This window comes from Chionomys nivalis, chromosome 13, assembly GCF_950005125.1.
Source record: "Chionomys nivalis chromosome 13, mChiNiv1.1, whole genome shotgun sequence".
NCBI lineage: Eukaryota > Metazoa > Chordata > Mammalia > Rodentia > Cricetidae > Chionomys > Chionomys nivalis.
In genome coordinates, this window is record NC_080098.1 from 54,361,247 (window position 1) to 54,387,898 (window position 26,652).

The window sequence follows — 26,652 nt, forward strand, 5'->3', positions numbered from 1 at the left end:
CCGAGGGCAGCCTCCAGCTGGCTGTGTCGCCGAGAGCTCGAACGTCCCAGTGTGACGTCCTCTGGACCTCGCTGCAGTCCGGAGGAGGGAGATCAGAGGACGCGAATCTTCAGGAGCAGCCGGGGGATAACAGGCCTGACTTTCTGAAGTGGGAAACGCCGTGGCGGAGCCAGAAGGAGAGGATGGGGAAGAACCGCCGCCACACGCCCTCTCCTACCACCAATGAAACACGCCCACTTCACAACGCGGATTGGCCATTCCGGGCCACCGTAAAGCACTTACTCCTGGAGGGCGGTTCGGCACGGAGCGGAACTGCGTGTGGCTACTTCCGCCCCTGAACTTCCGGCATTGAGCTTTATAGAAGTTGTGTCTCCAGTCACTCCGCGGCGCCTGGTTGCTGCTTTGGGCCTGGCGGTGGCCGAGCGATTTGTGTGAGGCGGGACTCGGGGAGACGCCGTTGAGTTCGCCTGGTGAAAAGCCGTCTCTTCCGCTCGCGGCCGCCTCTCTCGCCATGGACTGCAGTCGGGATAGGATGGTCGCGGTGGTGCCCGGGCAGTTCGACGACGCGGATGCGTCCGACAGGTAGGCGGCCGGAGACCACACACGGACTCCTTAGGCTTCGCAGTCCTCTCGGGGAGCTGACGCCTGACGGGTCGGGACTGTGGTTTCCTCAGGGTCTGTCCTTACAGCTGGGCAGGGCGTGAAAACTTCTTGTCAAGGGAGGGAGTCTGGGTTCCCAGAATGATTGACAGAGAAGCAGAGTTGGGGATAATTGAGAATCGTAGGGCTCCCCCGCCCCTTACATACAGGGTTCCACATAGACTGAGCAGACTTTTGCCTCCACTGGAGAAAGTGATGGACAAGACAAACCAAGTCTCTGCTGTTTGTTTGGAAGGGAGAGCAGACGCAGATAGTTTCAGTGGGACGGATGCCTTGGGCAGGAAAGAGCCAGGGAGACCGCTTGTCTAACAGATGGGGCTCTGATTACATCTCCAATACTAAAACCATACCCAAAAAAGGAGTCCAGATTAATTGACTAGAAGAAGCAGAGGAGAAACAACGTTTGTGGCCAAGGGGACAGGTGAAGGCCCTGTAGAGGATTCCTCTTGACTGCAAAAACAAAAGCGAGGGGCCAGAGCCTAGAGGGCAGTGGGGAGAACTGAGGCCGAAGGGAGACCAGCCGGGTAGAGCCTCACAGGTGCCTGAGAGGAGTCGAGATACTGACTGTTCAGGTTTTATAAGGCCAGAGGAAAGCTTTTAGCAGATCCGGGAGTCAATTGGTTTATGAATTAATGGAACTGGTCAGTTACATAAAAGATATTCTTGGAAAGTAAGAGTGGAACAGAGAGCTGGACGTTAGTGGCGCACGCCTTTAATCCCAGCACTCGGGAGGCAGAGGCGGGCGGATCTCTGTGAGTTCGAGGCCAGCCTGGTCTACAGACTGGACAGGCTCCAAAGCTACAGAAAAACCCTGTCTCCAAAAACAAACAAACAGACTAGAACAGAGAACGAATTAAAACAAACAAAAAAACCTAGGTTCAAACATGATGGCTCCTAGAGCTGTGGCCATAGGATGATTTTGCAGTAGCAGTGTCGAGGTTTTGTGGTTAAGTTGAACGTGTGGTCTGATGAAAACAGCGAGGGAAAACTTCCCATTAAAAAGAAAAATAAATAAATATAGTCATTTTTAAGCAACAAAGAATTTTGTGTATTTTATGTCATGTAGATGTTATCCATCAATTAATAGTGATATTGATAAATATATATGGACCATGCTGTGTATCATATCTAGTGTTAGCTACCATTTTGATTGACAAAAAAGGTTAGGGGAAGCTGGTATTAATAATGAGGCAAATTATTTGTGTTAAAATTAAATGATGAATATTGCAAAGGAGAAAGGAGTCAACAGTAACATATAGTAACTTAGTAGAGGATGTGTGGGGGTTAGCAAGAGAAATTAGAGGGCTCCAGTCTTCTGGCTCTAGATCCTCTCGTAGGAATTCTTGCTGAAGAGTTTTAGTGGGAAGAAGAAACAGCCTGCTTTACTGGTCAGTGTGTAATGGTAATGGTGGTGTACCGCTTACCTGCTATCCGCTGGGAGACGGGATTCTGCCACTGGGCCAAAGAGACGTGGCAATCTCCAGACACATTTTTGTATGTCACACCTGGGCTGGGGGTGGGTTATACTAGTGGCATCTGAAGGTAGGTAGAGCCTGGCAGTGCTATCTGTGCAAGACAGTCTCACAGCAGAGGATTGCCTAGTCAGGACTGAGGACGCCAGGATCGTTCACACAGTAGTGACTTTAACCTACCATTCTAGGTTATTAGATTGGCTAAGTGAAGGAGTCATTTGTGTTTTATATGTAAATGAAGTCCTAGTAAATTGCAGTTATTTAATGATTGTCTCACTTTTTCCTACTCATGCCCATTGGCATTTGAAGCCCAGTGAGCTGTAGCCAATTAATACATTGGAATTGATAACTGAATTTATTTCTTTTTAAAAAAATACAAGGGGCCAGGTGTGGTGACAGTGCCTTCAATCCCAGCACCCTGGAAGCAGAGGCAGTGGATCTCTGTGAATTGAAGGCCAGTCCTGTCTACATTGTTTGCTTCAGGCCAGCCAGAGCCATAAATTAATTAATTAATTGGGGGTGGGAAGGAAGAACTAGGGATTTAGCTCTATGATATAGAGTGCTTGCCTAGAAAGGACACAGCTCTGGGTTCAGTCCTCAGAACTAGGGGGGAAATGGCTATTTTTATGGTCAGATGACGTGATACACATCTTTAATCCCAGCACTAGGAAGGCAGAGGCAGGTGGATCTTTGAGTTCAAGCCCAGCCTGGTCTACATAGCAAGTTCCAGGCCCTGGCTACATGATGAGACACTTGTCTTTTAAGAAAAAGAGTAGGGATATCAGTTCACTAACTGTTTGCATGCCATCCTTGTCAGAAACCCACGCTGATGTCGGTATTGTTCCTGCTGTATTGTGTGATGTTGAACCGCACACTGTGTCTTTAGTGCATAGTATTAGTTGTTTTATGTGATGACTGGCCTGCTCTTTGCATGAAAGGTCAAAGCTGGTTACAATTGTTTTGAATTTGGTGGTAGATGTGTTTTGTTTGGAATGCACATAAAGTTTTATAAAAATTGAACCTGGTTCTGGGTGTAGTGGTGTACTCCTTTAATTCCAGCATTGAGGAGGCAGAGACAGGTGGATCTCCTACAAAGTTCCAGCACAGCTGGGGCTACACAGAGAATCCCTGTCTCAGAAAAGGAATAAAAAAGAAAAAAAAAAAGATGAAGAAGATGAAACAGATTAGAAAATGTAACCTTTTGCGACAGGGTTTCTCTATGTAGCTTATAAGCCTGTCCTGGAATTCACTCTATAGACCAGGTTGGCCTTGAACTCACTAGATTGCTTGCCTCTGCCTCCTGAGTGCTGGGATTAAAGGCATGTGCCATGTGCCACCATTGCCCAGCATGTAAGGGAATCTTTAGGACTGTATGTATGTGTATGGTTTTCTCCTTAGAGAATGTATAAATATGCCAGAACATTCATATGTCTAGTGAAAGCATGGAAGTGAAGTCAATTCAAGCAAAAGATGAGACGGTACTTCAAAACCTTCAGAGTGATGTGACAGAGGTGAAGGATGAAGGTGAGATCGATGAGGAAGACAACTATGATTATGACAGTGATTGGTACTGGGATGATGGAACTGGAAAACTCACCAAGGGTTGTACCGGGAATGGAGGCAGTAACCCTCAGGTATGGAAGTCATTCTGTGAATCTGCTTATATTGTGTGTGTGTGTGTTTGCATGCATCTGTGTGTGGGGGGGGGGGCAGATATCTTCCTCTTTAGTTCTCTAGATGGAGCTGCAGGCTGCATTCCTGCCACTCAGCTCCCGGCTGCCTGGCTAGCTTATGCCCTGAAATAACAACTCACAAATTGTATTAATTTAAACACTGCTTGGCCCATTAGCTCCAGCCTCCTACTGGCCAACTCTCACATCATTATCAACCCACCTCCATTAATGTGTGTAGCACCATGAGGTGGTGACCCGCCAGGAAGATTCTAGCTTATGTCCATCTTGGGCTGGAGCTTCATCGTGTCTGCCCTGGAGAGGAGAGGCATGGCGTCTGCCACACTTCCTCTTCCTCCCAGCATTCTGTTCTGTTTACCCACCTATGTTCTAACCTATCAGGCCAAGCAGTTTCTTTATTAACCAAGGACCTTCCTCCATCACTACTTTATCTTTTCTTTGAAATTTTAGGTAATTTCGACTTCAATTGTGATATGTATGCATGCTGAATGTTAGCTGTTACTTTTGGTTGCTGATTATAGCAATTAAATTGTTGTGTTGGGTGTGCAGTGCATGTTATAATTTATTTTAAAATGGTGGGAAGGAGAAATGCCATGCAGCAGGGCTCACATAGGAGTTTATTGGAAGAGGAGAGATAAGGGGGCAGAGGGGGGAGTAGAGACCAATCCCTGGCAGAAGAGAGAGACAGAGACGGGAGGTCGAGGTGCTCTTAGTGGCTGCAGCTGAGGATGTATTTTATCAGGACCCTAAGGACCCCAGTACAGATGCCTGAATACTAACAGTGCATTGTTGGAATACTTGTCTGCCATGCATCCCAGCATGACAAAAATCAGATCATTTAGTCAGACATGTATATGATAGGAAACACCGGTTGAATTTACTTATTGTGATGGTAGGGATCAAACCAAGGGCAAGTATCGTACTACTATTTCCCAAGGCCAAAAGTTATTTTAAAAGTTAAAGGGGCTGAAGAGATGACTTAGCAGTTTAGAGCACGTGTTGCTTTTGCAGAGGGCCTGGGTTCAATTCCCATAACCTACATGGCAGCTCACAACCCTCTCTATAACTCCACTTCTGATGAATCCAGTGCCCTCTTCTGGCCTCTATGGGCACCAGACACCATGCAGTGCATATACATGTAAGCAGGTGAAACCTTTATATGTAACTAAATCATACATAACAAAAAATTCATACATAACAAAAATTGCATTAAATTTAATAGAAAATTTTTTAAAGATTATTTATTTATTGTATTTATAGAGTTCTACCTATCTTTTTAAGCTTTTTATCTTAAGCTTTTATTCTTTTAAGCTCTTTACAAATAAGACAACCCAGTCTCAAGTTTCATGCTTAGATACAGTAAAACTGAGTCAGCAGTTATTCAGAGCCCTCTATATCTGTGCTGTGTTCTCTGAGGATTTGCTGGTGTTTCTGCTTCTCTTTGGCATCATTTAAGGTCATGCAGTGCACCAATATAAGTGCTGGCTGAGGCTCTTTCTTTCCCCTTTTCCTTTCTTGAGATGTCAGGATTATAATTATTAGAATGAACTTAATGTTATCTTTAGCTCTTTATTAAACACTTTGAAGGTAAAAGAATATTCTCAAGTATCAAATCTATAAACCAATTAAATAAAAAATAAATCTAACCCAATTATTATTCATAATAACAAAAAATACATTGAAGGGAAGTAAATAACATGTGACCTCAGTTTTAGTTAGTAACCTTAACCTTCTCTTAGAAATGCCTTACTTTTTATGTGTATGTGTTTTGTCTGCATATATATATCTATACACTATGTGCTTGCAGTTCATGAAATGCCTGAGGAATCCAGAAAAGGGTTTTGAATCCCCTAGACTGAAGTTACAGACAGTTGTAAGCTGTCACATGGGTACTGGGAATCGAATCCATTCTGGAAGAGCAGCTAGTGCTCTTAACTGCTGAGCCATCTCTCCAGCTGTAAAAATCTTAAAAAAAAATAAAAGTCTTAAAATGTGTTTTTTAGTGTGCTCCTTTATGTAATGATGCTTTGATAACTAATTGAACTGGGGAAGGGGAGATGATGGTTCAGCAGGCAAATGCACTTGGTGCCATGCCTGACAACCTGAGTTCAATTCCTGGGATCATCAGGGTGGAAGAAGATAAACTCTTAAAAGTTGTCCTCTGGGCTGGGCAGTGGTGGCGCATGTCTTTAATCCCAGCACTTGGGAAGCAGAGGCAGGTGGATCTCTGTGAGTTTGAGGCCAGCCTGGTCTATAAGAGCTAGTTCTAGGACAGGCTCCAAAGCTACAGAGAAACCCTGTCTCGAAAAACAAAAAAAAGAAAAAAAAAAGTTGTCCTCTGACCTCCATATGTGTGGTGCCCTTTCCCCCCCAAAATTTTTAAAAATGGCTAAGGGAATAAACAATGTAATTATGAATCTTAGGCTTGAATTTATAACTAATCCTATTTTAAACTAATTTCTTATAGGCAAATCGTCAGACTTCTAACTACAATTCTGCCAAAATGTCTACTCCAATTGACAAGTCCTTGCAAAAATTTGAAAATAAAATCAATCTAAGTAAGTTCTTTTTTTTTTTTTTTTTTTTTGGTTTTTCGAGACAGGGTTTCTCTGTGGCTTTGGAGCCTGTCCTGGAACTAGCTCTGTAGACCAGGCTGGTCTCGAACTCACAGAGATCCGCCTGCCTCTCCCTCCCGAGTGCTGGGATTAAAGGCGTGCGCCACCATCACCTGGCTTTCTAAGTAAGTTCTTAAAAGATACATTGCCTAGCTGGAGAATGGTGGTGCATGTGTTTAATTCCAGCACTCGGGGAGGCAGAGGCAGGTGGATCTCTGAATTTGAGGCAAGCCTAGACCACAGAGCGAGTTCCAGAACAGCCAAGACTATACAGAAAAACCTTGTCTCAAAAAATAAAAAATAAACAAACATTAAATAATTGGGCTATGAAGAGATTTTTCCAAGTACTGTTGGCTCAAGAAGTAAATGTATTCAACTTAGTGATAGAGCTGAATGAAGAAAAGAAACTTTAGTGACTGAAAAATATCTTAATTCATATTTTCTTCTCTGTTTTATCTGTTGTGGTAGGAGTATGAAATTTCAGATACTCATTACAATTCTTGCCTGTTGTGCATTGGATTTTTTATTAAGACAGCCTAAAAACGCTATTTTGTTTGGTTAGAGACTTTATGATGGTGTTAATTGTTTAGTTGAAAGTCAGCCCAGTTTGAACTATATTGCTTTAACAATGCAAGGCCTTCATTTTCTCCTTGTGCCATCTTGAGTCTAAACCTGCCCAGTGTCTCCCATGTACACTCTATAGATATCAGATTAATGTATATAAGTATTTCACAATTGTGATATGCCTCTAACTTGAAAAGAAACTGAAGTTTTCAGAGTAAACTTTGAATTCAGATATTTGTATTATTTATACTGTACAAAATATAAGTATCTGAGATTTAATATGTACATCCAATGCTTTTGAGTATTGTCTATATCTAGAATTTTAGAATTCTGACTCAAAAATCACATCTATAGTGCTGTAAGTAATCACTGTGAAGACAATATCTTAATTTGTTGTCTCATAAGTAAAATATATTTTAATTCTGTTAAGAAACTATATAAAAAGGGGAAGGTAATCCGGGTTCCCTGCCCTGTGGGAAGTCCAAGGACCACCCACCTCCATCCAGGTCTAGTAAGGTGAGCATCCAAACTGCCTAGGCTCCCACAAAGCCAGTACGTGCAGTAGGATCAAAAACCCATTGCCATTGTTCTTGAGTTCTCAGTAGTCCTCATTGTCCATTATGTGCAGCAAGTCCGGTTTTATCCCATGCTTTTTCAGACCCAGGCCAGCTGGCCTTGGTGAGTTCCTGATAGAACATACCCATTGGGGGAGGGAAATGGGAGGTGGTGACGGGGAGAAGGCAGAAATCTTCAATAAATAAATAAATAAATAAATAAAAAGGGGAAGGTAGAGGGGAAAGCATCCTGCTTAGAAAAATATTTTTGTCTTTTGTATTATTTACATTGTATTTTTTTTGTATTTTTAGATAAACTGAATATTACTGATTCTGTCATAAATAAAGTCACCGTGAAATCTAGACAAAAAGAAGCAGAATCGTAAGTAATGTTTTCATGAAAAGCATGGTTGGTGAAGCCTGATTTCTTGACTGAATAGTACAGTTGATCTGCAAAGGATGTTTATGTGCTCTCATTTATTAGCATATGCTTTTGTAAATCTTATTTATTTATTTATTTTTTCTGAGACAGGGTTTCTCTGTAGCTTTGGAGCCTGTCCTAGAACTAGCTCTGTAGACCAGGCTGGCCTCAAACTTACAGAGATCTACCTGCCTCTGCCTCCCGAGTGCTGGGATTAAAGGCATCTGCCACCACGGCCTGGCTACTCACACATTCTTATTCCCTCCCCTCTTCTTCATTCTTTATGTCTTCTCCTCTTTCTCCCTCCCCTCCCCTCCTTTTCCTCTGTATGCACACATATTTGTGTGTGTGTATGTGTATGCGCACATATCTAACCTGTAGGCTCTATGTGAGTGTATGTGACTAAGGATAAAAATGAAAAGGTCCAACAGAAAATTATAAACTGGATTTAAAACATGAGATTTGTTATTTCTTGATTGCATGGTTCTTGAGTGAGCTTTGTAGATGACATGTCCTGTGGAAATATCAGAAGTCCTGGGAGATGGTGGGGAGAGGGGACCATAAAAGTCCTTGTCATGCAAATTTACAACCAGAGTTTGGTCCCTGAGGGTGGAAGGAGGGATATAACTCCCAAACTTATCTTCTGACCACCATATGCAGGGTGGCAATCTCTTATCTACACTTCATTCACACACAAGAATAATAAATGGAAGCCGGGCGGTGGTGGCGCACGCCTTTAATCCCAGCACTTGGGAGGCAGAGGCAGGTGAATCTCTGTGAGTTCGAGACCAGCCTGGTCTACAAGAGCTAGTTCCAGGACAGGCTCCAAAGCCACAGAGAAACCCTGTCTCGAAAAACAAAAACAAACAAACAAACAAAAAAAAAACAAAAAAAAAAATAAAGAATAATAAATGGAAAAAAATAAAAACTTTAAAATGAAAAAAATAACAAAAGATTGAGCATGCCTGCTAAGGAAAATTGACTCACATGCTCAGAAATGGAGTTTTACTGAGTGAAGTGTTTATATCAAGTTAGGATGAAAAATTCTTACGAAAAATTCCTTAAGAATTGTCACAGAATCGTGTCCATTTAGAAGTCTCATTCTAACTTCTCACTGAGTTTTGACTGTTTTTGTTTTTGCTTAGGTATCGGATTAAGGATAAGTCCGACAGAGCAACCGTAGAACAGGTATGCTTGACACGTGCTGTGTGGTCTTGTTTGAAGTTAGCATTCCTTTGTTCTCTGAATTGTGTCTTGTTGTTACCTTCCTTGCTTGGTGTTAATCTCACCTAAAATGACCCCTGAGTAAACAATTTCAAGTTTAGTGATCGACATTTTGCTGTATAATAGGACCCCTAGTGGATAAAGAGAGCCATGGTCCTTCCATAACCCTTGAAGCTACTATGCAATACTTCCCCCTTCTCAGAGGCTTGGAAAGCAGAGACTATCAGACCGGAATCTTTTAAAGCAGCATCTATAGGAATTGTATTCTCTTTTCCATTAAATAGGTTGGATATCTGCTGTAAAATAGGTTGAGTACCTACCTGCCATACATCTGGGGCATGTATAAATGGGGAGGGGGAGAGCAATACCTTCAAATTTCTAACTAGAGACCTCTTTCTTACATGTGCTTTATTCTTTGGAAGGGGTGGGGTGCTAGTCCCTAATTTCTTATGGCCAGCAGGATGTGATTGAAACTTACTCTCGTGTGTGTGTGTGTGTGTGTGTGTGTGTGTGTGTGTGTGACAGAGAGAGAGAGACAGAGACAGAGAAACAGATAGACACAGACAGAGAGACAGACACAGACAGATACTCTCTGTAGTCCTTGCTGGCCTGAAACTTGCTATTTAGACTATGATACCCTCAAACTCACAAAGATATGATGCCAGCTTCTTGCCTCCTGAGTGCTGGGATTAACAGTATGTATCTCCTGATTAAAATTTTTGATGTGAAGAAAATGATTTAAAAAAAAAAAGGTTGAGATTATTATTATTGCTACCTACTTGGACTCTCTTCTACCCATATGTTTATGTACCTTTCCACAATCTGACATAGCAACTTCTTGACCTGTAGCTTCTTGACTTAAGAGATAAGCACCCCTCTGTCCTGTACCCCCAAGGAAGTAAAGGCTAACCTGCAGTCTAGAACCAGTTCGTGGAACTGAAGAATCATTGGACATGAAAGAGCTATTTATAATGTTAGCTAATTGTTGTATGTTGTGCTGGTTAGTTTTTTTCTTCACTTGCTACAAACTAGAGTCACCTGGGAAAAGGGAACCTCTAGTGAGGAATTGCCTCCATCAGGATGGCTTTGTAGGCAAGTCTGTTTGCCAGCCCGCTGTGGATGGTGCCACCCCTGAATAAGTAATCCTGGGTTGTATAAACAAGCAAGCTGAACAATCTTTGGAAAGCAAGCCAGTCAGCAGCTTTCCTCCATGGTTTCTGCCTTAGTTCCTACGTCGTGTTCCTGTCCTGATTTTCCTCAGCGGTGAACTGTTTTCTGGAAGTGTAAGATGAGATAAACCTTTTTCTCCATAAGCTGTTTTGGTCATAGTGTTTAATCACAGCAGCAGAAACCAAACTGAAATGTGTGTATGTGCATGATGGGAGAGGCCGTCTCTGTGCAATGGTGTCTGTGTGGAGGTCGTAGGGCAACTACTGGGGTTGGTTCCATCCCTCCACCTTTATGTGGCTGGGTTCTGGGTGGCAGGTACCTTTCACTGTGCCATCTTGATCACCCTGGGTATGTACTTTTATTGTCCTATAATTTATTTTAATTTATTATTGTCACTGAAGCCACCTTGATCACCCTGGGTATGTGCTTTTATTGTCCTGTAATTTATTTTATCTGATTTGTTTTCATGACTGTACTTAAAAACAAACAAACCAAAAAAACCTTTTCTTTTTAGGTTTTGGATCCCAGGACAAGAATGATTTTATTCAAGATGTTGGATAAAAAAGACATATCAGAGATACATGGCTGTATTAGCACCGGAAAAGAAGTGAGCTTGTGTTGGGATGGCAGTGTTTTCATATTAGTTTTTGTATTTCAAATACCAAGAAAAACTAAGGAACTTTTAGTTTGTGCCTTTAAAAAGAAAGGAAAACTGGGCAATGTGACATACACCTGATCCCATTACTCAAGAGACAGAGGCAGGTAGATCTCTGTGAGTTCCAGGGTAGCATGGTATACATAGCAAATTCCAGGCCAATTGGAGCTACATAGAGAAATTTTGTCTCAAAAAATAAAGAAGGCTACACACACCAGATAGTTTATTAACAAAGTTTCTAGAAATTATGTTGCTTGATATTTAGTTGATATGAAAATGTTTGTGTACCTTACCCTGATCGCTGTATTGTATCGCTGAGTCTGTGCTCAGCAGTGAGCTTCAATTTTCAAAGATGACAGTGGTCCTGAGTCCCCTTTAATATTGCTATTAATGAATGAAAGTTGTTGATTCATTACTATGAAGTCCAGAAAAAGATAAGTGTGACTTTTAAAAAACAATATATTAGTTACTTTTCTGTTGCTATGATAAAATCCATAACCAAAAACATCTTAAGGAAGAAAGTTTATTTTGGTTTAGGGTTCCAGAGGATTAGAGTCCTTAATGGCAGGGATGAGGCATGGCAGGCAGCAAACAGGAAGCAGAGAGTGAACTAGAAGTGGGCCAGGCTGCTAATCCTCAAAGCTTGCCTCCGGCAACATTCTTCCTCCTGTAGTGCTGTATCAGCTTCCTAAAAGTTCCAGAAGCTCCACAACCAGCACCATCAATGGGACCAGTGTTCAAATTCATGAGTGTACAGAGGTCATTTCTCGTTCAAACCATCACAATTAGCAGTTCATTCTGTGGGAATTAATTAGATGTAAAAATTTTTTATTAGAGATAAATGTGTAAAACCAATTACACTGAAATTGGACATTTCTATATGTAGTATGCCTCATGTAACAATAGTTTACATTCAGAGAAATGAGTCATTAAGCAGTTTTATGTAGTAGAAAACCTAAGATGTCTATGACATCATTATAGGTAATGCAATCTTATGGAACCCCTCTGGTATATGGGGCCCATCACTGACCAGAACATAATATGTTGGCATATGAATGTATGCCAGAAGTATAGTTATTGTGATACAGTGTTTTATATTTTAATTCACATCTTCCAGAGATGGCAGTGATGCAGATGTTGTTTCAGTTTGTTTTTGAGGTTAGAATCAACCGGAAAACTGACATTAGTTATTTAACACATGCTTCATTTCCTTTGTTTTTGTTTAAAATAGGCTAATGTATACTATGCTACCACAGGCAGTGGAGAGAGCAGAGCAATCAAAATATACAAAACTTCTATTTTAGTGTTCAAAGATCGTGATAAGTATGTAACTGGAGAATTTAGGTGAGTCCAGGTTCTTGAATTGCTTTTTCCTCAAGTGCTAAAATAGTATAATGCAGTGATTAAAGTAACACACGCTTTCTTGCTCCAGATTTCGTCGTGGCTATTGTAAAGGAAACCCTAGAAAAATGGTGAAGACATGGGCAGAGAAGGAAATGAGGAACTTATCCAGGTGAGTGGTGGTGCATGGGTTGGAGGGGCTGCACGTGCTTGGCTGTGTCTGTCTGTGTATCTGTGTCCTCCCTTTTCCAAACTGAGGGGGAGTCATTAGACCATGGAGCTCTCTATTCCATATGCTTAACTAAGCAGAAGAATTCTGCTATCTGAAGAGTCTGAAGCCATGCAAAAGCGTGTAGAGTTCTGAAGGTAAAGCTTTTACAGGAATTCAGACAGTAGTTAGTGACAGGGTGATGATAATTCTGTCATATAAAAACATTATAGGAATTTTAATGTGATTATCAGGCCCTAAGCTCTTTGGCTAATCACTTGCTTTTTTTACTTAGTCCAGTTTGGGACACATTCATGTAGTCATTTTGCCATAACTACAGTTAAAAAGGACACTTGCCTAGTTTTCTCAAAGGTTGTGAGAATGCTAGAAAGGAGTAGCATTTTTAATTGTTTTATATATAAGTATAATTTGCTGTTAAGCTGGTAGGTACCATTTGTTTTGGAAGTCCTTTGAAATCTTCCTATGTCCCAGTTAACTACTAGGCATGTGTCCAGTGATTTTATTTTTGAGATTAGTAAACTCAAAAGATAATTGTTGACATAGTTGCTATGTCTTATCAATTCTAAGATGTACTTTTTTTTTTCACAGTTTAACATTTCTAGAAATGGATTGGGTGTCACAGGTTATGGGATTTAATTGTTAATCAGTGTTTTGATGTTCTTGGTGGCACAGCATACTGCCACTGAAAACCGCTGGTTTATGAAAGCGATCTAGTTGAGAGGACTGGGTACTGTTTCCTAGCGGAATATTCATGCCGTGGTCTGTAGCTGCTGTAATTTGCTTATATGTCTTTTGACTTTGCAGTTTTCCTTTTATCTACATCACAGGCTAACAACAGCGAACATACCATGTCCTAAACCAATCAAGCTAAGAAGTCATGTTCTTCTCATGGGCTTCATTGGCAAAGATGACATGTAAGTATATGGAAGGTCAAAGAATTTCATGGTGAAACTGTATTTTAAGTCCTTTGAGCTATGAATTTCCCATAGTTCTTCCAGGAGTCTTTCCTACTGTGTGCACATAACTGTTAGGATTTACCATTGTGAAGCTTCGCAGTACTTCAGAATAACAAAGTTAACCTTGTTTTTGAGGGTTGTTTAGTTTATTAAAATGCTGGAAAGTACCTACAATTGCCAGTGTTTTGGAGTGGTATCCATTACTCCATAGTCCAGGTCACATGACAAATTACACTAAGAGGTGCATGTAACTGTAGAATGAGGCAAGAAAACTTGATCTTGATAATTTTATTGTCTTTTTTTTTTTTTTTTTTTTTTTTTTTACTTGAGGCCTGCACCACTTTTGAAAAACGTCCATTTGTCAGAATCGAAGGCCCGGGAGTTGTACCTGCAGGTCATTCAGTACATGCGAAAAATGTATCAGGACGCTAGACTTGTCCATGCGGATCTCAGTGAATTCAACATGCTGTGAGTGTGGTTTGCTTCCTGGAAAATTCCCCTTCATTATGGCAATGTCCTTCAAAAAGTCCAAATGGATAAAGTCATGCTGTACCCTGTTGGTTTCCCATGGCAGGAATTAAGATGTGGTCACTGTCTTCAGTCACCTTAGTCACAGAGCAGACCACTGGGAAGGGCTGAGGTTGTAGCTTGGTTGGTAGAACAAGTGTATAATATGTGTATGGGAGGTGCTAGATTTTATCCCCAGCACTACAGGGTGTCAGCGGAGGGGGTGCATTTTTAGCTAACTTAATGGGCTTTGAAATTTTCTTAGTTTTCATCTTTTTATTAGTCAAGATAGCCCTTTCTTACCTGCCGTAGTCATTATGAATTATTTATCTTAAGGTGGATGTTTTGGTTTTTTTAAAACCAGATAGGTAGTGCATGCTTGTAATGTCATCACTTGTGAAGCCGAGGCAAGAAGATTAAGAGTTTGAGGCTAGCCTGTGCTACATAGACTCTGTTCAAAACAAAGAACAGAATCAATTTATTTTATTTTATTTTTTTTCTTTTTTGGAGACAGGGTCTCTCTAAATAGCTTGGCTGTACTAGAATTCACTTTGTAGATCAGGCTGGCCTCGAACTCTACCTCACGAGTGTTGGGATTAAAGTGCTGGGTGTGGGGTCGGAGAGATGGTTCAGAGGTTAAGAGCACTGGCTGCTCTTCCAGAGGTCCTGAGTTCAGTTCCCAGCAACCACATGGTGGCTCACAACCATCTGTGAGATCTGGTGCCTCTTCTGGCAGGCAGGTATACATGCAGACAGAACATTGTAAACATAATAAATAAATTAATGAATTTAAAAAAAAGTGCTGGGTGTGTGTACTACAACCTAAAAATGTGTAGCCTAGGTTAGCCTTGAATTCTGGCTTGATCTTCTCAGCTTTGCCTCCTTCAGCAAATTCTTCCAGTGTGTGCACCACAACCAGCTTCAGAATAGATTTTTTTAAAAAAAACAAAAAAAAACAAAAAACAAAAATAGTAACTTGTAACCTTGTTCTTATTGCCTACAAGGTACCATGGTGGCAATGTGTACATCATTGATGTTTCTCAGTCTGTGGAGCATGATCACCCACATGCGTTGGAGTTCTTGAGAAAAGACTGTGCGAATGTCAATGGTGAGTAGAAGTGGGATTTCCTGATAGCACCTATGCGTGCGTGCAGGATCAGGTCTTGTCACTCGGAGTGGGAACGTAGTCTGGCATTATAACACTGTGCTTGCCTCTCACGTGGAAGACCTTGCATTTGATCCCCAGCGCTGACAAACAAGTCCTATTTAATTGTCCAGTGCAGTGCCACTTAGACCATTGGCTGGAGACGGTGCGTACTTCTTTCTTCTCCTCTCACTAGTTGGGGGGGTAACTACTCCCCTTGCAGGGCTGTCACTAATGTTTTTTCTTCTGACAGATTTCTTTTTCAGATATGCTGTCGCTGTGATGACTGTTCGGGAGCTCTTCGAGTTTGTCACGGACCCTTCCATCACCCCTGAGAACATGGATGCTTATCTCGAAAAGGTAGGCTGGGCTGAGGAGAGGAGGAAGTATGGCTTGCCTTTGTGCACTCACCTACACCTGAGGGATTCGGGTTGCTTAGTGTAATTATTTCCAGAACTTGTTAGCACTTCTCCTCTCACAGTGAGATTAGAAACAGCAAAGATGTCAGTAATGCCAGGTTTCTTGACTTTACTCAGCTGGCAGGATTTACAGAGATTGTCAATTTCATAAATGTTAGTAAGAAAACTGCCAGGTTGTGTGGCAAAATATGCATGACATTAAGTACTAAGCATTGAGTACTGTGCAAACCATTAGTTTTCCATCTTCAGCACTTTTTAAAATCATCAAACACTGAACCTGTGCTTCCCCGCCCCCAGCTCCTGAAAACTACCATTCTGGTGTCACTGAGCTACTCTTGATACTGCTAATAAGTGCAATCGCATACTGTTTGTCCTTTTTTTTAAGTTCAAAATTTTTCATTTTTTATTTACATGTATATATGTGTGTTTGTGTGATTGTATGCTACATGTTTGTGGATGCCAAAGGAGGCCCAAAGAAGGTATTGGATCCCCTGGAGCTGGACTTAGTGGTGGTTATGCGCCACCTGAAGTGAGTGTTGGGAATCAAACTCAGGTCCTTTGGAAGAGATGCCAGCACTCTTAACTATTGAGCCACCTCTAGCTCTTTGTAGCTGGCTTATTTTACTTACCGTGCTCAGTGTTCATCTGTGTTCTAGCGTGTGACCAGATAACACTCTATTTATATGGACCATAATTTGTCTATTTTCTCTTCTGTCAGTGGACATTTGGGTTCTCTACCACACTTCAGTTATCAGGAATAATACCGGTGAGAATGTGAGCATATAAATAGCTCTAAGTTTTGAGGGCCTACTGTTGACTACTGTTTTGCAGTTATGCTGACACTGCGCAAGCTTCCAGTTTCTCTGTACTCTGCCTTGCACTGAATGTCCTCTCATCTTGTCCTCACCCCTCCTAAGGGTGTAAGGTGGTATCTTATTGTGAGTGTGTTGAACGTTTCTCTAATAAGTGACACTAAATTCCTTCTTAGGTTTCTCTTGGAGAAACGCCTGTTCCAGACTCTGCCTTCTTTAAGTAGATTGTTTGTCCTCTGAACCCTGCCTGTTTCCTTTTCATCAATCCTGAGCTGCAGCATTTTCTTCTGCCTGTGCATTGCCTTTTTCACCCCTCTTGTTGAGTGCATCCTTTTGTCCCTAAAACAGAAGTTTTATATTTTGATATAGTCTGTTTATCTCTTGTTATTCTTGGCACTTCTGAGTCAGGGTTTTTATATTTCCCCTTTCCCTTGGAGTGCCTTTTCATCTTGCTTTGCCTGGTGAATATTAAAACTCAGGTCAGAAAGCTATCTCAAGAGAGAAATCAGGAGAAACACTGTTTTCAGGGGTATTGTTTTAATTTTTAAATTTTTTTTGGAGTCCCTGTTTTCCAGGCTGCCTCAAACTGTGTATAGCCAAGGATGAATTTGAGTGTGTGATTCTCCTGCCTCCGTCTGCTGAGTTCTGAGATTTTAAGTGTGCACCACTACACCCAGTTTATGCGATGCTGGGATCAAGCCTGGGCTTGGTGTGTGCTGTGCTAGCATTCTTAACAACTGAGCACATCTAAGCCCTCTTGGTTGGTTGGTTGGTTGGTTGTTTTGTCTCTTTGTAAGGTGTTTGTTTCTTTGAGATAGGTCTTACTCTGTAGCCCAGGCTGACCTGACTTTATGCTCCTCCTGCTGCTGCCTGATAAGTCCTGGGGTCATAGCTGTCCACTCCACCATGTTTGGCAGATTATGAACCCTTGATGAAGAACAGAAATTTTATTTGTATTTAATCAGTACCTGATTATGTACTAGACAACTGCATGTTGTCTTAGGGTTTCTATTGCTGTGAAGAGACACCATGACCATGGCAACTCGTTCAGAGGGAAACATTTAATTGGGTCTGGCTTATAGTTTAGAGGTTTAGTCCATTATCGTCATGGAGGGTAATATGGCAGCACACAGGCAGACATGGTGCTAGAGATAGATGTAGCTGGTGCATCTGGATCGGCAGCAACAGGAAGAGAGACACTGGGCCTGACTTGAGCTTCTGAAACCTCTTAGCAACACCCCCAGAGACACACTTTCTAAAACAAGGCTAGACCTACTCCAACAAGGCCACATATTCTAATCCTTCCAAATAATACCACTCCCTATGAGCTATGGAGGCCATTTTTAATTCAAACCACCAAACATGTATTGACTGAGTAACTATCAAAGTATTTTTACCCCTAAACCATTAGTATTGAGTCTAGTCTATATATTAAAAAAATAGAGAATAATGTTCTTTCCTTCTGTATATATTTCTAAAAGATACATTTTTATTTTAATTATGTGTTCATGTGGGTATGTGCATGTGTGTAGATGCGTGTATAGACCAGAGGCATTAGATGCCCTGGGAGCTGGTGTGACAGGCACTGTGAGCTCCCCATTGTGAATGCTGGGAATTGAACTCTGATCCTCTGGAAGAATAATACATGCTCTTAACCAATGAGACCCCTCTCTGGCCCTCTACTGTATGTATTTTAACTGAAGAACTGTTCTCCTGTATAGGGTCTTTGCCACCTCTGTTTCCTGGTGATTTATACTGTACTGGCATTAGGGCCACATAGTCAGCTTCCTTGGGATTCATTTCCCTGACTTTTCAAGAATCAAGAAGTGGTTCATGCCATCAGAGGTGTCACACACCTTTAATCCCAGCACTTGGAAGGCGAGTCTCTGAGTTTGAGGTCAGCCAAGGCTACACAGAGAAACCCTTTCTTGAAAAACCAAAAAACAGAAAAAGGAGAAGTGATTCATTATTGGGTCTCAGTTTTTCTCTGATAAGGATTTTTGCTAATAGTTTAAAAATAAGTTTATAAAAAGCTTTCTTTCCTAGTTGTCTTGGCCATGAGTTGGGTGTGGGTATGAGTGATGCCGGTACTGGGATGTGGGGCTTGGATAGCCTAAGCTATTCACGACTGAGCTGCACCCCAGTGTTGATCCTGAAGAAGGGGACTGAAGATACCTTGAGACTAGAAAGATTTATTGTTTCTTTTTAAATGACTGACAAGTCTTTAGTAGAGAGCCAACCTACATTGTAGATGCTCGCTTTAAGTACTTTGAGAAGTGTGAAGACATGACACCTATTAAGATTAAAAAAATAGTTCATTACAAAGTAGAAAATGTGTCTTTTCTAGGGTGAGGGTAAAGGAAAGTAATTTTTTGCTTTTTCTCAAAGGCCATGGAAATAGCATCCCAAAGGACCAAGGAAGAAAAGACTAGCCAAGATCAAGTGGACGAAGAGGTGGGGTTTATTATGTATCCACAGCCTTGGGGAATATTTGGGTTTACTGTGGAATTGTGAGGTGTTCTGTCATATGTTTGGAGACAGGGTCTTTTCATATAAACCTAGAGCTTGTCTTAGCGTCTTATGTAGTACAGACTGGCCTCAAATGCACACTCATTCTGCCTCAGCTGCCTGATTGATAGAATGGCAGGTATGTGCCATCATTCCCAGCTAATTCTAGAATTACAGTGTTTTGCATGGTTTTGTTTTCGTTGGTAAGGCATGAACTTGATTTTATAGGTACATGGTATATAATTTACATTCAGTCATATTGTTGCACTCAGCAACCTCTTAGCCTGTTTAGGTAAAGTTTGGAAAGAGCTTGTGGGGTGTGAGAGTCAAGAAGGAAAAGACTTAATTTGCAAGTATGAATTTTTAAATGACTTATATACTGATTCTATAAATATAACAGACTTTAAATATTGATACTTCGTTAAAAAATAAAATCAAACTAGTTCTAAGAAGTCAAGACATCTTTATTAAGATCCTCAGTAGGCTTATTATTACTATATTTATTATTTTAATTGCAGCTTATTTCACTCAGAAGTTTTCTAGCCCCTGGGTAGTGATGCCCTACATAGTAAAAATATGGGTGTGTATTCAGTTGCTAACAGGCAGGCAGTTCTTGCTAACTGTAACTCCGTCCTGTCCTTCCTCTCAGAAGATGCTTTTTGAAATTAGAATGTATGGGAGGAATGTTATTCTAAAGATCGTCTGGAATAGACTCTTTTTCTTTCTAAGATTAATTGTAAAATTTTATTTTTATCTTATCAAATCATTTTTAGCTTACCAAATAGCACACACAACACCAGTGTAAACACAAGTTGACTGAAAGTCGGTGTTGGAGATGAAATACAGATTTCTGCATGATTGATAGAGCTAAGGATACAGAAGGAATGCAGGAGTAAAGGAATAATAGTTTAATTTTGCTTTCGTCTATTAGGTGTTCAAGCAAGCATATATTCCCAGAACCTTGAATGAAGTGAAAAATTATGAGAGAGATGTGGATATAATGATGAGGTTGAAGGAAGAAGACATGGCTTTGAATACTCAACAAGATAATGTGAGTAGCTTGGTTTGTCTGTAGAGCCAGTTCTAACAAAAGAGACTGTCCCGAGCTTAATCCTGGCTTGGTGCTAGTGAGATGTCAGCTCCCTGTGTATAAACATGCTTCCATACCCAGTGGCTGTAAAGGGAATACTTCTGGATTTAAGAGGGGGTGATGCATTTTCATGTGTTCAGAGAACTATAATTAGTAAAACGATAGATTCAAAGAAGTCTAGGATAAAAATGGCTGCAGTAGATTGATACGCTATGCTTCATTTTCATTTGGAGTTATAAAATACTTATATTAATTTTGAATTATGTGTGTATGCGGTGGGGGATATGTGCACATGAATGAATGCGGTGTCCTTGGAAGCCAGAGTGTTAGGTTCCTGAAGCTGGAGTTAGGAAGGGGTTGTAACCCTTCCCACATAGGTGCTGGGAAGCAAACTTGAGTCCTCTACACGAGCAGAACAAGTTCTTAGCCCATGTGCATCTCTCAAGTCTCCTTGAAATATTTTTTGTTAGCATACCAGAAAGTAAACCCTTGAGCCTTTGTAGCCATGTAGAAAAACTTAGCTGTTTATGTAAGCCTTTATATAAAGACATAAGAAGTGGTCACCAGATTTTCATACATGAAACAAAAGCATTTTAAAAAAATTATTATTATGTGTGTGAGCGTACACATGCCATGGTGCCTGTAGGAAGGCCAGGGGGCAGCTTTGTCAAATCACTCTCTCCACCTTTGTTTGACTCCTGAGGGGTGTAATCAGGCTTTCATGGCAGGTGCCTTTATCTGCTGAACTAGCTCTCTGGCCTAAATGCACATCGAAAAATTAATTAATTAATTAATTAAATGTGTCTATGTGATCCAATGTACACATCTGTGTATGCATTCAGGCCAGAAGAGGGTGTTGGCCCTTGTTACTCTCTGAGCCATTGGATATAGGTGCTGGGATCCTAATTCTGGTCCTTATGATTGAGCAGCTTGCACTCTTAACCACTGAGCCATCTTTCTAGCTCCTCGAAAGCACTTTTAGTAATCACTATAACTTTTACATGTAGATTACTAATGGGAGTTGAGTAGGCTATTTGTGGAGTGGGTAACATTTCACCAAATAAAGTTCAAAGTTAGTGTTTGCTGCCACCTGTTGGGTTGTGAGCCCATCTGAAAACTATTAGACTTAGATTGTATTGGGCCTGTGGGCATGCATGGTTGGCACACAAGACCCATGCTGGCTACTTTCTATGTAACTATGTGATAGATTTAGAGTACGTTCTCAGAATCACAGGAGACAGTGTTTAATAGTGTAATATGTGCATATCATTGTTAATTTTTATATTTAATCTTTTTCCTTTTTTTTCTTTTTAATCAAGATTCTATACCAGACTGTCACGGGATTGAAAAAAGATTTGTCAGGGGTCCAGAAGGTATGGAGAATATGTGTTATTACTGCTTTATAACCCATTGTTTTTGTGCATGTGCTCACAAGTATGCCACAGCACATGTGTGGTGGGTAGCCGGAAGACGACTTTAGGGAGTTGACTCTCCCTACCTCCGAGGTCTTTGGGATCCAACTAGATTGTCAGGCTACCTGACTACCTGATGAGCCATCTTGCCAGCCTATGGAAGCTATTTTTAAAAGATACAAAACTTACTGTAAAGTGGTATTAGAGTAAATTTAAAAATGAGCCTTTTCTCTTTCTTTCTTTCTTTCTTTCTTTCTTTCTTTCTTTCTTTCTTTCTTTCTTTTTTTTTTTTGGTCTCTGAATTCTTCTGTTAAAAGTGAAAAATCTAGGCCAGTTTGGTCTACAAGAGCTAGTTCCAGGACAGGCTCCAAAGCTACAGAGAAATCCTGTCTCGAAAAACCAAAAACCAAAACAAAAAAACCCCAAACAAACAAAAGTGAAATATTTGTCCTTAATCCTGATCTGCATTTGTGTGGGGAAATACTGATCAACATACACTTTTTTTTTGATAGTTTTTATAATCAGTTTTGAAAATTGTCAGGGCTGGGGAGATGGCTCAGCAGTTAAGAGCTCTTGCTGGTTTTCCAGAGGGCCTGTGCTTACCATCATTCACCCACTTACCTGTAAGACAAGAAAATGGAAAGCTTAAGGTTATCCTGGACTATGTGATGAGATTCTGTTTTGAACAAGAAAAACGTGAAATAAATGTAAATTTCAGGGATAATGAAACTTTCTCTTGGTTGACTATTCATTTGATTAGATTAGCTTACCGCTAGTAATGTGGTTCATAGAAAAACAGCTCTGAAGTCACCCAGCTAGATCTTATTGTTGTTGTTATCATATCATCATCATCATCATCATTATTTGCCTCACGTCCTTTCTAAATCACAACTCAGCATCTGGCTTGCTAAAAGCAGCAGCAGACTTACGTTGTTGATTTAGATCACCTATGTAATCCTAGTAATCAGGCATGTGCCCAGCCTTTGGCAGCGGACCACCTGCGTGCCAGGATAGCGGTGAATATAGATAGCCCCACACATTTGTGGATGGTAGCATCATGTTACAGTGTCAGAAGATTGAGCACCCGTGCTAGATCCTTTATTTGTGTGTGTTCTTGAGTCCTACTGGAGCGAATGGATGTTGTCTGTCTTTCTCCCTAATGTTGATTCTGCTATCTGGATGTTTTGGTGTATGACTTTACAGTGTATCTGGCATACTGATGTAAAATGGTGGTATTAACATGTTGACTAACAAATAGATAAATAATTGTCTCCAAATAACGTGGTTCTATAATAACTTCCAAGGTCCCTGCACTCCTAGAAAGTGAAGTTAAGGAAGAGACTTGTTGTGATTCAGAAGATGCTGGAAGTTCCGAGTGCTCTGACACAGACTCTGAAGAGCAGGGAGATAATGCCCAACGCAAGAAACACACTGCTGACCCTGACGTTGATAAAAAGGTTAGTTAAGATCTTCATTTTTTTTTTTTTTTTTTTTTTTTTTTTTTTTTTTTTGAGGGTGGTGACTTTGAAGCATCAATAATGCCTTGGTTGGTTGTTTGTTTTCCGAGACAAGGTTTCTCTGTGTGGCCCTGGGTATCCTAGAACTAACTCTGTAGACCAGGCTGGCCTCGAACTCACAGACATGCCTCTGCCTCCCAATTGCTGGGATTAAAGGTATGGGTTATCACCAAAGGAAATCAATAGTGCCTTTAATTGTAGTTTTCATAACTAAATGTGAACTTTACTTTTGGAGTAAATTAGAGAGTTGGCTGCTATTGAGGCTTCTTCAGAATTGCACAGATAACATGTGATTTCTGCCTACTAGAAGCAAATATTTGTTTCTGTCTAATCTTTATTTATTTTAAAATATGGGGTTTGTGAACCTCAAGTAACTAACATACGGGGATATTGATTTGACTCTGCAATTTCAGCAAAGTTCAAGGATCAGGATGTAGTTTAGTGGTAGATGGGTTGGGGCTACAGTGGGGGCTAGGAGGGACAGACAGACAGAAAAATAACCTGCATATGAAGACAGGTACCTATCATTCCAGCACTTGGGAAGCGGAGGGGTATGTATGTGTAATAAAAGTCTGGACAGCAAAGTAAGACTGTCTTGAGGGAGGGAAGAAGGCAGAGATATTGGGGTGGGGGTTGGGAATGAAGTGAGATGGAAGGCGCCTCAAAGAAAAGTTGTACCCCCAAGTTTCACCAACCTGTAATCGCTATTTTTATGCTACATTTATTTTTATCCTGTTAATGTAAGAATTTTAATTCGGTTCTAATAATAGTTTAAATACTCTGAGTGAATGAAATTTGTTGGGAGTGTGTTGTTTGCTTTTTACAGGAAAGAAAAAAGATGGTCAAGGAAGCCCAGAGAGAGAAGAGGAAAAGTAAAATCCCTAAACACGTGAAAAAAAGAAAAGAAAAAACAGCCAAGGCCAAGAAAGGCAAATAGAACGAAGAGCTGTGTTGTGGACATTCCTCCGCTATTTCTTAAACCCCAGGTAGAAGTTGTAGCTGGAGGATGGCTTCTTGACTGCACCCGAGTCTCTACCATCTCTTCCTTTGGGGGCGACTGCAGTGTGGCCATGTGATTGCCTCAAAAGCCCAAAGCCCATAATGTCGGGATCCAGCCACTGGCTCTGCTTTTAATAGATTAAAATACTATTTTAATGAAGAACTTTGTACATTTTATTTTTATATATTTTCTCCTGCAAACTTTTTCAGAAGCATCTTAAATATTTAAATGTGATGACCATCCACGACCTTTATAAAAGTGAGCATAAAGGCATTTGGACAGACTTGGGGATATTTGTTTTCTTTGTACATGCCGAAGACATGTCTGAGATCAATGGATTACTGAGCTGTGACTTATAGCCTGGAGTTCCACTCATAAGAGAAGTCATGTGGCCATGATGTTACTGTTCACAGCGGCTCTGTTCTTGTCATTATGATCCCACTTCATCTTTAAAATGCCTTTTCTAGCGAGACCTCAGCTCATCAGCCATTTCACATTCAGCCATTTGTCATGTTCATTTGATCATCAAACATTTAAGTATTTTAGGTTCTGGGATATAGCAGTGAATAAAACAAAATTACTTCCTTTGAATTGTTTGTATTCTTATAGAGAAATACGTCACATTCTTCTAAGAGGTTATAAATTATATATAGAGAAATAATGCTGAATAACGAGACTGCCTAGGGAAACCAGCCACACAGTGAGATACTTGACAAAATACTTGAAACTGAGTCACACTGAGCTTCCTGGCGCTGCAATGACTAAATGGAAGGATTCTAAGTTCTGGCCAGCCTGGGCTACTTAAACAGATGAGGATACAAACAACCAAGCCAAGTCAGGTGCAGAAGAACACATAAGCAAAGCAAGCAGCCAGGGGAAAGGCCCTGCAGCAAAGGATGTCTGCAGCATCCGAATCAAGGGGCGGGGATTGTCGTCTGATGGTGTTTTCTGGTGATGTTTTCTTTCTTTTTTTTTTTTTTTGGTTTTTCGAGACAGGGTTTCTCTGTGGCTTTGGAGCCTGTCCTGGAACTAGCTCTTGTAGACCAGGCTGGTCTCGAACTCACAGAGATCCACCTGCCTCTGTCTCCCGAGTGCTGGGATTAAAGGCGTGCGCCACCACCGCCCGGCTCTGGTGATGTTTTCAACAGAGGAGTGACAGGATCATACTTGTATTTTGAAAGCATCACTCTGGCGTCTGGAGAATTGCAGAGTTGGAGGGTGATTGATTGGCTATGCTTGCCAGCCCAGGTGAAGAATGCTGGGAGCTTGGCTTAGGTTGCTAGAAGTGGATGTGGAGTTAGTCTAAGAAAACAAATGTGTTAGAACAGAATAGTAAAAGATGACTTCAGAGGTTTGTGATCAAGAAACCTCTGAGACCACTGGAGTCACTGATGGGAGAGGCATGTGGGTGGGGTAGACTTCCTGGTAGGATCATTGCACCAGATAGATATCCTACATGGCAGGCCAGGGTTTCTTCTTAGATGCAGCTTCCAGCTACTTGTTTGATGGTGGGTTATAGTGGGGACCAACTGAACTCTGATCATAAGTTCATGCTCCTTTCTACTTTAAAGTTCACAATGTGAAATGGGGTTTCAGTGAAACACAAAAGTTCTTTAAAAAAAAGCTCAGTTTACACAGTGTTGAGAGCAAACTTATCAGCTCTGTGCACAGTCATCTTCCATGTCTTCTGATTCACTTAGACAGATTTATGTAGATTCGTATTTTACCTTTAAAAAGTAACTTCTCTTGTCCCAGCATTAAGGTTAAACCATGTGGACTCAAAGCTAAGTCAAAGCAGAATTGTGCCTCCTGGTTCAGACCTACCTGGTGTAAGTTGTCATTCGAAATGCCCTGTTATGGTTTAGATCCTAAATGTCCCCCAAAAGCCATATGTTAAAAACTTGATCCCAAGTTGATAGGGGTATTCCTGAGTAAGGGTAGAACGGGGAGGGGAGGGGGCTGAGGTCATTGAGGGTGCTCTTGCTGGAGTATTGGATTCTGGCGCTTTCCTCTGCTTCCTGGCCACAGTGATACAAGCAGCTTTCCTTCGTCAGTGCCTTAATCTGCTGCCTCACCACAGGCGACACGGGTCAGAATGAATGTTTCTGTTGTTTCTTTAGTCTTCTTCCTTCATCCACCTTAACTCAGGCACGTTGGCTACTATTAAACTCTATCTGGTATTTTGCACAGTCACAAGAAACTTAGCACAGACTCTGCATTATGAAATTCAGACTTCACTTAGGGACAAAGCTAGGGAACTTGTATGTTCAGAATAGCATTTTCAGTTTTACCTGATCTTCAGTTTTAAAACAGAATTGACCAGTCATGATGACACACTATTTAATCCCAGCACTGGGGAAGCAGAGGCAGGTAGATTAGGAGCCAATCTGGTCTACATAGCATGCTCAGTCAAGGGCTATGTAGTCACCGACTCAGTGAGGCCCTTCCTATTCACTTGGTTTCGTACTGTCTTCTGTGTCCTTGAGAGCCTGCAAACTTTATCATTCATTATTTTTCCATATCTCCCAATGACAAAGTAACTTGGATATTGAATTTACTTACATATATATCCTCCAACCAGACTTGAAACTCACAAGGGCAGGGATTTGTCTTTGTTATTTTGTATCCCGGTACTTGTCCTGTGCTGAGATATAGTTAACCCAGTAGGTGTTTAAATGATGTTATTCTGTT

At 41.0% G+C, this 26,652-nt stretch overlaps 1 protein-coding gene across 2 annotated transcripts; it reads left to right on the top strand.

Moving 5' to 3' along the window:
* Nucleotides 1–316: 316 nt before the first annotated feature.
* Riok1 (RIO kinase 1) lies at nucleotides 317–24,552 on the top strand. Of its 2 annotated transcripts, none has more exons than XM_057788175.1 (17): nucleotides 317–582; nucleotides 3,531–3,766; nucleotides 6,291–6,381; nucleotides 7,869–7,938; nucleotides 9,123–9,165; nucleotides 10,886–10,978; nucleotides 12,258–12,370; nucleotides 12,459–12,539; nucleotides 13,424–13,510; nucleotides 13,883–14,020; nucleotides 15,064–15,167; nucleotides 15,457–15,563; nucleotides 18,823–18,888; nucleotides 19,874–19,993; nucleotides 21,352–21,405; nucleotides 22,749–22,901; nucleotides 23,788–24,552. In XM_057788175.1, exons 2-17 carry the CDS (start codon nucleotides 3,560–3,562, stop codon nucleotides 23,896–23,898), a joined length of 1,638 nt encoding a protein of 545 aa, XP_057644158.1. In that variant the 5' UTR covers nucleotides 317–582; nucleotides 3,531–3,559; the 3' UTR covers nucleotides 23,899–24,552. The 2 variants fall into 2 exon arrangements, with proteins under 2 accessions (XP_057644158.1, XP_057644157.1); XM_057788174.1 differs by having other exon boundaries at nucleotides 3,568–3,766.
* Nucleotides 24,553–26,652: the final 2,100 nt, after the last annotated feature.

Coding starts and splice junctions, on each gene's coding strand:
- Riok1 (XM_057788174.1), top strand. CDS start 512: ATGGACTGCAGTCGGGATAGGATGGTCGCGGTGGTGCCCGGGCAGTTC. Junction 7,939..9,122: donor AGACAAAAAGAAGCAGAATC/GTAAGTAATGTT, acceptor GTTTTTGCTTAG/GTATCGGATTAAGGATAAGT. Junction 12,540..13,423: donor GAAATGAGGAACTTATCCAG/GTGAGTGGTGGT, acceptor TCTACATCACAG/GCTAACAACAGCGAACATAC.